This window comes from Pteropus alecto, unplaced genomic scaffold, assembly GCF_000325575.1.
Source record: "Pteropus alecto unplaced genomic scaffold, ASM32557v1 scaffold59, whole genome shotgun sequence".
NCBI classification, from domain to species: domain Eukaryota; kingdom Metazoa; phylum Chordata; class Mammalia; order Chiroptera; family Pteropodidae; genus Pteropus; species Pteropus alecto.
In genome coordinates this window covers 3,451,618-3,461,418 of record NW_006443292.1, presented here as the reverse complement: position 1 = coordinate 3,461,418, position 9,801 = coordinate 3,451,618, and the positions used below count along the sequence as shown (strand labels likewise).

Genomic DNA, 9,801 nt, shown 5'->3' with positions numbered 1-9,801 from the left:
CTGATGACCGTTCCTTCTTCCTACTCTTTCTCATTTCCTCGGGCTCTCAGTTTTCTTTCCCAGATGAGACTCATTCCTTTTGTCTCCCGCCCTTCGCCCATTCACAGGACGAAGGATGCTGGGCGACTGTGGATAACCTGAGGGTGGTTGTTCCTTTGTCTTGGGCTCCATTTCTGTCGGTTCCTATAAATGCCAGGAGCCTGTTTCTAAGATTCTGGGGGTGGCTGCCCCAAAGCCCGTTTTTCCATCTCCCACAAAAGAGCCATCAGAGGAGTCACCTTCTCCAGCTTCTGGGACCGCCCCATCTGCCCTTTGGGCACGGACATCTCTCTGTCTGTGATTTTATGCATTTCCTTTCGCTGTCCTTTGTAGCTGTTCTTCCAGGTACTACTCAATGACAGTGAATCTGTCCCTGTCATGGGCAGGGCCCTGGGGAGGCCATAGGTGGTCACTGCTGAGTGGGAGGCAAAACGAGGCTGGAAAAGACCTCCAGGAGCGTGAAAAATACAGACTCTGGGGCCTCGGAGGAGGCGGGGGTCAGCGGGAGCTTCGGAGGGAAGGATTGGGGTGTCCGGGCACGTGCTCGCTGCCGCCATCTTTTTTCCACAGTCAAAGGTGGCCAAAGGAGCCCCCAAAACACAGGCCTTCGAACCCCCTCTGCCCCGTCTCTCTGGGCCCGCGTCCCACCTCTCCTCTCTCTCCTCACCCCTAACGAACCTCAGTGTGGCCGGTGGGTTGGCCACCTGTCCTGCTGGATCATGGGTCTGTGGAGTGATGTCACAGACCCATAGCAGGACGCCCCCTCTGGGTACAATCGAGTGACCACGCCGGGGGCCGGGGCAGCCTGTGTGCGACGCTGCGGTTCGCAGAGAAGAGAAAACAAAGTAGCTCTCGGAGAAGGAACCCCCCGTGTTGGTTCGTTGGTTTTTATCCAAGGGGGCCGAACAGCGAGGTTAAGATCTTTCTTTTCTTGCCGTGACTCGGACAGGACAGGAGAGGGGGCAGCACTTCTGAGCCTCGACCTTGTGATTCTCTCTCTTTCCTGCAGACCCGAGCGGAAGCGGAGAGATGTCGCACAGGTGGCCAACACCACCATGTCCAGCCGAAGCAGGAACAGCACGGCGGACGCCTACAACGTCACAGACCTGGAAGAGCTGGAGACGGAATATCCTTTCTACGAGAGCAGAGTGGACAACAAGGAGAGAACCGTCATCTCCAACCTGCGGCCCTTCACTCTGTACCGCATCGACATCCACAGCTGCAACCACGAGGCGGAGAAGCTGGGCTGCAGCGCCTCCAACTTCGTTTTTGCAAGAACCATGCCTGCAGGTAGGGTGTGATCCAGCCGCCCAGCCCCGGCTCGCTCACAGCCTGGGAGGAAGATACTGTGTCATAGGCTCGCAGTCTCCTCGGTCTCAGGCCTGCTCATTATGGGGGGCGGGAGCCCATCTGCGGGCCGCCGGGGAGGCAGCAGCCCGGGGCGTAGAGTCCAGTTCATTGTGACATCCCCGCCACCCAGGCTGTCAGCCTCTCCAGCCTCAGTGTCCCCACCCTCCCGGAAGAGACAGATCCCCTGTGACTTGTGGTGACTTTCGCTCACCACGTGGCTTGCCATTTTAAGAAAGCAAAGGCCGGAGAGCAAGCCCCCTAACTTCAGGCGGCAGTTGGGGACAGAGCCGACGGTGGCAGTGAGAGGCCAGCTTCTCAGCGGGCCGGGCCGGGGACCGTCCTTCATAGAAATTGCGAGGGACTCGGGGCGCGGTCTGGAGGCTGATGCTGCTGCTTCTCACACTTGGCATATACGTGGCTTGCCATTTTAAGAAAGCAAAGGCCGGAGAGCAAGCCCCCTAACTTCAGGCGGCAGTTGGGGACAGAGCCGACGGTGGCAGTGAGAGGCCAGCTTCTCAGCGGGCCGGGCCGGGGACCGTCCTTCATAGAAATTGCGAGGGACTCGGGGCGTGGTCTGGAGGCTGATGCTGCTGCTTCTCACACTTGGCACTTTCTGATGCCACTGTGTTCGACAGTGTCCCGTAGTTTCTTTTCCCACGTGGTAGACGCTGACCCCCCAAAACACGCGACTCACGTTGCCACAGCCCTTCCCGCAGTACCTGAGAGCAGGCTTTGTCATTGCGGGGGGGTGTCATGGCATCTTGAGACCCACCGGTCATCAGATGGCTCCAACTGCAGGACCCCACTGCGTGTGAACAGCAGGCTCACGAGGGCTTGACACCGTCACTGTCCCACACGTGTGGCTTGGGGGAGGGTGTCCTCGGGTTAGCCCGCTGTCGACGTTCCTCCTGACAGACCCGAGTCTGACTTCATCGCCCGTGTCCATTGTCCCACAGAAGGAGCAGATGACATTCCTGGGCCGGTGACCTGGGAGTCGCGGCCGGAAAACTCCATCTTTTTAAAGTGGCCGGAACCTGAGAATCCCAATGGATTAATTCTAATGTATGAAATAAAATACGGATCACAACTCGAGGTAAGACGGGGCGGTGGCCGTGTCTGGGGGGGTGTCTCCATTACACTACGACACAGGTCACCTCCTGGTCAGCTTAGGACTGAAAACGATGAAATAAGCCGCCGAGTCAGTGAGGATTTGGGTCTTTCTACCAGCTCTGCATCTTTGAGGAGCTGGATCTGCTCTCACCTTGCACAAAATGCTCTTTAGGCCTGGACTGGATTGGTCTTAATCACGTTTAATCTCTCCGGGGTTCTGTTTGGTTACAAAAAAAAAAAAAAAAAAAGTTTGGTTAAAACTTAGGTGGGCTGAAAGTTTCTGCTGTGGAAGACTCGGTTGGTTTCTTCCCCGTGTTTTACAAATCGGGATGGCTGTCAGGCGGGAGGCGACAGACTGGGCCGCCGGTCACCCGCTTCTCGTGCGTTTGTGGCGAAGTGACCCGTCTGTCTCCCTCGCCCCAGGACCAGCGGGAGTGCGTGTCCAGGCAGGAGTACCGAAAGTACGGAGGCGCCAAGCTGAACCGGCTCAACCCGGGCAACTACACGGCCCGCATCCAGGCCACCTCTCTGTCCGGAAATGGGTCGTGGACGGACCCTGTGTTCTTCTACGTCCAGGCCAAAAGTAAGACCTGGGGGAGGAGCCGGGAACGTGGCTTGGCCTGGAGCGGGGAGCCCGCCTTATCTTGGCTTCCGTCTTCCTTTGGAGCCGAGCTGGCCATCTTTCGGGGGGCGAGGGGGAATCCCCTCATCTGGGGCTGCGGGCTGGGCGCTGCTGCTCCTGGAGTCTCTCTCATCTTACGGACGGGGGGGGAGCGTCTGAGACTGTCTTCTGAGGGAGGGAACAAGCAGCTTTTGCTGTCAACTTCGTTAACGTCCAGAGCGTTTTACAAAGCGCGGGATGGACCATCCCCCCACCCGACCGCCTCGTCAGGGCTCACAGATGCAGGGCTTAGAACCCCGAAGGGTGACAGAAACCTGAGGGCCACCCAGCCCAGCCTGCTGCTCCAGGGCCAGAGTCTGTGACAGCACGCCAGGCTGAGTGAGACACTGTCCCCTGCACCGCCTGTCGGTAAAACGCAGGTGCAACTTTGAAAGCAGTGATGCTCATGGAAGCGTGCCGGTGGTGACGTGCAGAGGCGGGGCCATGTCGATGCTCAGACCATCGACGAGACAGAGTTCTCAGAAGCCCACTCTACACGAGGATCTCCGATTTTAAAACTGAATTTTGTAAAGTGCATAGGTACTACTAGGGCCCTATTATACTTGCTTGGCCGAGAAAATTCAGTCTCTTATCCGGTGGCATAAATATTCTTTACTAGTTTCATATTGACTTTCTGCTATTTCTTATTAGAAACCCAGTTCTTTTAGATTATTTCCCATTCAGAGAATGGGAAGAAAATGTGGCATATCAGTGTTTCTTGCTGCCTCTCCCACAAGGAAGGGCAGCCCCACCTCGCTTCGCGGCGCGGCTTTTGGGTCCGGTGGCCAGTCTCCACCGCCTTGCTCCCTCCTGGGGTCCACATCCGTGCCGTCCTGACCTGGAGTCCGAGTTTTTAAATTCAGGATTCGACCGATCCAGCAGTCGACGTGGTTCGCGCCTAATAGAACCAAAGACATGCACGATGTTGGAAAATCCTAACGGGAACAGATGTCACGAGAAGGAGAGGGTGCGTGGGAGGAGAGGCCTCGGGGCTGCGTTCTGTGAGCCTGGCCCTGTGCCTGGGTCCCGGTTTTAGGGGTAAACAGATGCTAGGGCAGATAATTCCGCGAACTAACTTGGTCTGAATTCTCCACGTGGTCCGCTTCTCCCGCCCTTCACACGCAGCCTATGCCACCTGCGCCCGCACTGGACCCTCCGCAGTCTTCCCGGGACCCTCCGCAGGGTGACACGTTGCTTTCGCGTCTCTCCACTTCTGTCTGCCTCCATCCTTCAGAAACAGCCTAGGTTTGGCGTCTGTCTTGGGGCTGTGGTCTTAGAAACGGCAGCCGTGGCTCCTGGTGGGCTCTTGCCAGCAGCAGGAGGCACACGCCACGAGGACCCGAATCTGAACGCACGCTTTGCTGTCGGCAGTTCTCCCGCGCATCAGACGTGACTCTCTCCCGTCGCGTTCCGTCTCGTCCCCCCCGGTTTGAACCCTGCGAGGAAATGGAGGATGTGGGTGCTTTCTGGCAACTTCTCCCCTTTCGGGAGCTCTTCGTGTGCTCGAAGATTGTGAAATCACTCTTCCGACTTTTCTTCTCCAGACTAAAGAATCTCAGGCTTTGAGCCTTATTCTCAGAGACCGATTTTCTAGCTGTTTAATCATTTTGTTCTTCTCTGGCTGTGTTCCAGTTTCTCCGTGTCCCTGTGGAAATATGAAACTTGAAAAGAACATGGTACAAGCTCATCAGTAGCCTCAGTGACACGAATATAAGAAATAGTACTCAGGGGGGAAAAAAACACGCCCACAGCTTCTCGAAGGCAGTGATAACTTGTATTGTCAAGAACTGGAGAATGCAGGGGCCTGCATCCATCTATTTTGAGAGCTATTTGAGAAAAATATCTTTAAATTAAAAAAATGAAAAGAGCTTCTATCGTCCTTGAAGAGTAATGATAGGAATAGTTTTCAGTGGCAAGATACTCATGGATGAGTGATTCGCATTGATGAGTAACTTGGTCCTCAGTGAGTTCCAACCCCTTTTCCACGTAGACGTCTCTGTTTGGGTGCCCCAAGGGCACCTCACACTCCTCGTGCACAAAACTGGAACCACAGTTGCCACCCTCAGACCATCTCTGTGTTCTTTGTGTCCTGAGCTCAGTCGGTGGCCCCATAATCTATGCACCACCCAAGCCCCGGCCCGCCCAAGCCCCGCCCCGCCCAAGCCACGCCCCTCCTTTCTCCCAGGCTCCCTATTTCCCGTTCACACCCATCTCTCTGATTCTGCCTCGTAAACACCTGCAGAATCCAGCCTCTGTTGCCATCACCACCGCCCGAGCTCTGCCTCCAGGGTGCTTGCTTCATGGGGCAAGTCGGAGTGGTGGGTACAGGGAGCCCGGGTTCCAATCCTAGGGCCATGTGTGACCAGCTGCCTGTGTGACCCTGAGGACAGCAGGTCACTTCTGTCCTCCTCGTTTGTAGGGAGGAGCAGTGATTTCTCAGTGAGGTCTGACCTGGGTAACGCAGAATATGCCCAGGTCCCCTCCCGCCCCCTCAAAGGCAGGCAGTGGCTCCTCCCCGCTGCCAGCCCCCTCAGGATGTCCCCAGCACGGACATCTCTCCATACACCATCCGATCAGTGCTCTGAGGGGCTGGAGAGCGCCCCCTGGCGCATCTTAATCTCCATGACAAGATTCGAATGGCTTAGCTCGGGCAAGGCCCCTGGGGAGCCAGTCCCGACTTCTGTCCAGCACGGTCCCCATCCAGTCCTGTCCCCACCCAGTCCTGTGTGCTGGGAAATCTTCTGCCTCCGTCCTCTGCACCCGTCCCCTCTGCATCCTTGCGGCCTGTACGGTCCACTTCTCTGGTCGTTATGCCGCTTGAGAGTGTGTTGCTTTCCTGCATCTGGCAGCGTTTTCAGAGGTGTGGGTCAGCGTCCCCAGTGCCCTGCCTGCCATCTGTCATGAGTGCTGGTGACGGCGACAAGCAGGTGCTGCAGCAAGCTCTGTGGTCTCAGGCTTGGAACTGGGGAGAATTCAGAGCGACTTCGGCAAGGGGTTACTTCTAGCCGTTTTTTGTTATTTTACATTTTCTGCGGACCTGTCTTAAAACAGATAAAAACGTCAGACAGCTTGAGCTCTGTATGTGTAAGAATCTTTTTTTTTTTTAGCAAACGTATGCATTTCTCTTAACAGTTATTAACTGCATACAAGATTATTTTACTTGAGCCCATCATTTGAACTCTTATTTCAAATATACACTAGGCTTTAAAAATAAAAATGAGTCTACTCCTCAGTCTGTACTTTTGTAACCTTTTTTTCCAGATGAAGAAAACTCAGCGTTTTTGCTCTCATTTCTAATACTGTTTACCGTCAGAATTTCTAGTTCGGGCTCGGGCAGTAGAAGAATTTTCAGGGTTTTGTGTGTTTATTGTCACGCTTCCAGCTAAATATTTAAAAAGTGAAACGAGCAGCTTGTCCACCTAGTGACGCTGACTGTACCTCCTTGTTTCTGCAGCGACCTATGAAAATTTCATGCACCTGATCATCGCCCTGCCCATCGCCATCCTGCTCATAGTGGGGGGGCTGGTGATAATGCTGTATGTCTTCCACCGGAAAAGGTGAGTGACCCGATTTGTGGCTAAGTGGTGTTAGGATGTGACACCGAGCTAAGGTCAACTTTGTGAGGAACTCCTTGGTGGATTGGAAACCCCGACTTTCCGATCCAACGGTCTTCACGGGAACGAGACATTCACTAATGATTCAACAACGACTGCATGTTTTTGGAGAGTACGGATCATCACCTCCCCAGTCACTTTGTCGCACAGATCCTGCTGCCGATGTAAAGATTTTCCAAACCCCACGGCATGGCCCTCTCGATCAGATAACCCTTGCGATTTCCAGTGAAGTAAACGAGTGGTTTCTTAAAACGCTCTGAGGCCCTGCAGAAGCCAAAAAGCACGTGAGCAAATGCCCGCTAATGCCCTGGGCCTGTAGGTGACAGCTAGGTGGCCCGAAGCTCACCTCACTCCCTTTCTCCTGATACTGTATGAGACAAAAAGGACATAGCTCAGATGCAAGTATCTATGTGTACGGAAATGTGTGACGATGGGCTTTTTGGGGGCCTAAACTTTATCGTTTTTGACAGAAACAGCAACAGGCTGGGGAATGGAGTGCTGTACGCGTCCGTGAACCCCGAATACTTCAGCGCGGCTGACGGTGAGCTTCTCGGCTGTACACTCACTGTTGGGGGGCCCTTGATCGGGGAGCTTTTGGGAGTATTGCTAGAGGGGAAAAGGGGTCCACATTATTTTGAGGGACCTGTGGCCTCAGATCCATCTTCACCGACACTTTTAAAAACTTCCCTCCAAAGTTTTTAGCAGTTCACTGAACATCTCAAAAATTCTGCATCTGTTTGGGAGGCTCCAAGGAGAATCAGGCTTCAGAGATGAGTGTGGCCAGCCCAGAAATCAGTTTATTTAACGGCTTGAAATTTTTTGCTAAAATGAAAAAAGCTGTTAAATTGTTGACATCCAGTCAGAGGATGCGCTGCAGCTGACAACACAGTTCTTTTGCACTAGTTTCAGCCTGAGTTTCAGACCGTTATACTTGTCTTTGATCACTTACGGCCCCCCCTCAAGGTTTATCTCGCAGTTTTTCTGTTCGTTCCCTCCTGATGGGGTCACGTGATGTACATACTCACGGCCCATTTCTTTGGTAATGACTAACGAGGGCCGTTATTTAAATGGCTAAGAAGGTCTGAGTCGAAAGCTGTTTTTGTGGTTTTTTTTGTTTGTTTTTGTTTTTTTTGGCTGTCTTGTCTTTCTAGCGTACTTAAATCCAAACCTTGAAAAGTAAGTTGGGTTGGTGCATTGCTCATGGCCTCCCGCAACGCAGGTGCTGTTAACTGGCACCTCGCTATTCCAAACGCAGTCCCATTAGTCCTGACATCCCTGTCAGGTGGATTTCCATATGCCCAGCGGTCCCCAACCTCTTTGGCACCGGGGACCGGCGCTCCTATGAGCATCTCATGCCTGATGAGCTGAGGCGGAGCCGAGGCGGTGACGCTGGTGCTGGGGAGTGGCTGCAGATACAGGTGAAGCTTCGCTCGCTCACCTCCTGCTGTACAGCCCGATTCCTAACAGGCCACAGACCGGCACCGGTCCACAGCCTGGGGGTTGGGGATCTTTGTATATGCCCATCTATGTGCAGGTGGGGACTGGGGGCTCAGAGGAGACGCTTGCTCAGGTCCCATATTGGCAGCTGAGAAGTCGGAGCGACTCCGTCCCTGACGTCTTGTTGACAGTGTGATGCAGTCACCGTGGGAAAGGACGGTGAGGTCCTCGGGGCGGCCAGGGAAGCTGGCCCCCGGGAGGAGCTGGATCCAGTTTGTCACACGAATGAACCAGGGCGTGAAATCGGGCGGATGTGCTTCGAAAAAGGGTTCGCCTCTTTCTCACCTCAGGAGAGGTGAAGCTAGATGTGTGGGAGATGTGTGCCAGTCTCGATCATTCGAATCGATTATGCTGATCGAATCAGAAAACATGAGGAAACACGGCGACCATTTAAAGGCACCGGGTCACTATGTAGAGCTTTACTCTGACTTCTTTAATCATTTCGAATTCAGGTGTGTTTCTGTTGAAGCCAATCAAAGGGCAGCCTCCTCTGAATGGAAGTTCAGTGCAAGATAATAAGGACTTTATTGCAGTTTCTAGAAAGTCTCACGAAGTTGTATTTGTAATGGGCAATATATATGTGCACACATAGACACATGCTCACACCCCATGCCCCATATGTGTACCTCTGTACATATGTATATATATAAGCCATAGAGAACATTCTGGAAGGATACACACCAAAGTTAAAAGAGTAGTTATGTGTAGAGAGGATCTTTTTCTTAAAAAAAACAAGAAGGTTTTTATGTGTTGTTTATATCAATAATAGCTTTTTAAAAAGTGAAAGTAAGGAGTCATCACACACTTTGTGGCTTTCATAGAGGAAATGCAAAGCCACTTCCCCTCTCTGTAAGGGTGGAATAAGAACCTTCTAGAGAACCTGCTCTGCTTTGAAATAAAGCACAGAAGACAGGCGTTTGTAGCTTTGACTGTGAAGTCTCCTGGAAGTTTAGAGAGAGCATTAAAACAATATCAGACTCTAACGGTGGTTCGATTTCAAATTTTCTGTCTTTCCAGAATGCTTTCATAACATGTCTCGATTCTTTTTTAGAAATAAAACAAACAAAAAGCAAACTTACTGTCGCCCAGGCCAGCAGGTAGGGGCACTGTCACCTCATCTGAACTCAATTTATATGGCCTTTTGACAAACACCTCATAGCTAGTTTCCTCAAAGGGCGACAAAAGGACATCGCAAGTTCAAAAATGCTTTTAAAACTTCCTTCTCTGAAAACGAATCTGCATGTCATCATTCTCCAGAGCACACTGCAAATCCCTTCCAGGGAAGTGCTGATAACGTTGTGCCATAAACCCCTGCCGGCTGGCCAGGCTTTAGGCTTCTGGTTAAACTCAGAACTGTTGAGTTGAATGCAGAGAAAAAGGTTCTGGCTGTTGGCTTCAGAGACCTCCCTAGGAGTGAATGCGATGGTCTCTAACTCCATGCTTTATGGCCTGCTACATAGTTAATTCCGATTAAAAGCAAGCCTCGGTTGTCAGAGATAAATGGATCTAGACAGTGTCTTTGTATAGTCC

At 52.6% G+C, this 9,801-nt stretch overlaps 1 protein-coding gene across 1 annotated transcript in view; it reads left to right on the top strand.

Annotated features, from left to right (window-relative positions):
* The window catches only part of IGF1R (insulin like growth factor 1 receptor), a 249,668-nt gene that overhangs the window by 219,460 nt on the left and 20,407 nt on the right, over positions 1 to 9,801 (top strand). Inside the window, exons 11-15 of the mRNA XM_006924137.2 lie at positions 1,049 to 1,329; positions 2,346 to 2,482; positions 2,923 to 3,082; positions 6,615 to 6,717; positions 7,245 to 7,315. Coding sequence (XP_006924199.1) covers positions 1,049 to 1,329; positions 2,346 to 2,482; positions 2,923 to 3,082; positions 6,615 to 6,717; positions 7,245 to 7,315 — 752 coding nt within the window. The remainder of the gene's footprint in view (positions 1 to 1,048; positions 1,330 to 2,345; positions 2,483 to 2,922; positions 3,083 to 6,614; positions 6,718 to 7,244; positions 7,316 to 9,801) is intronic.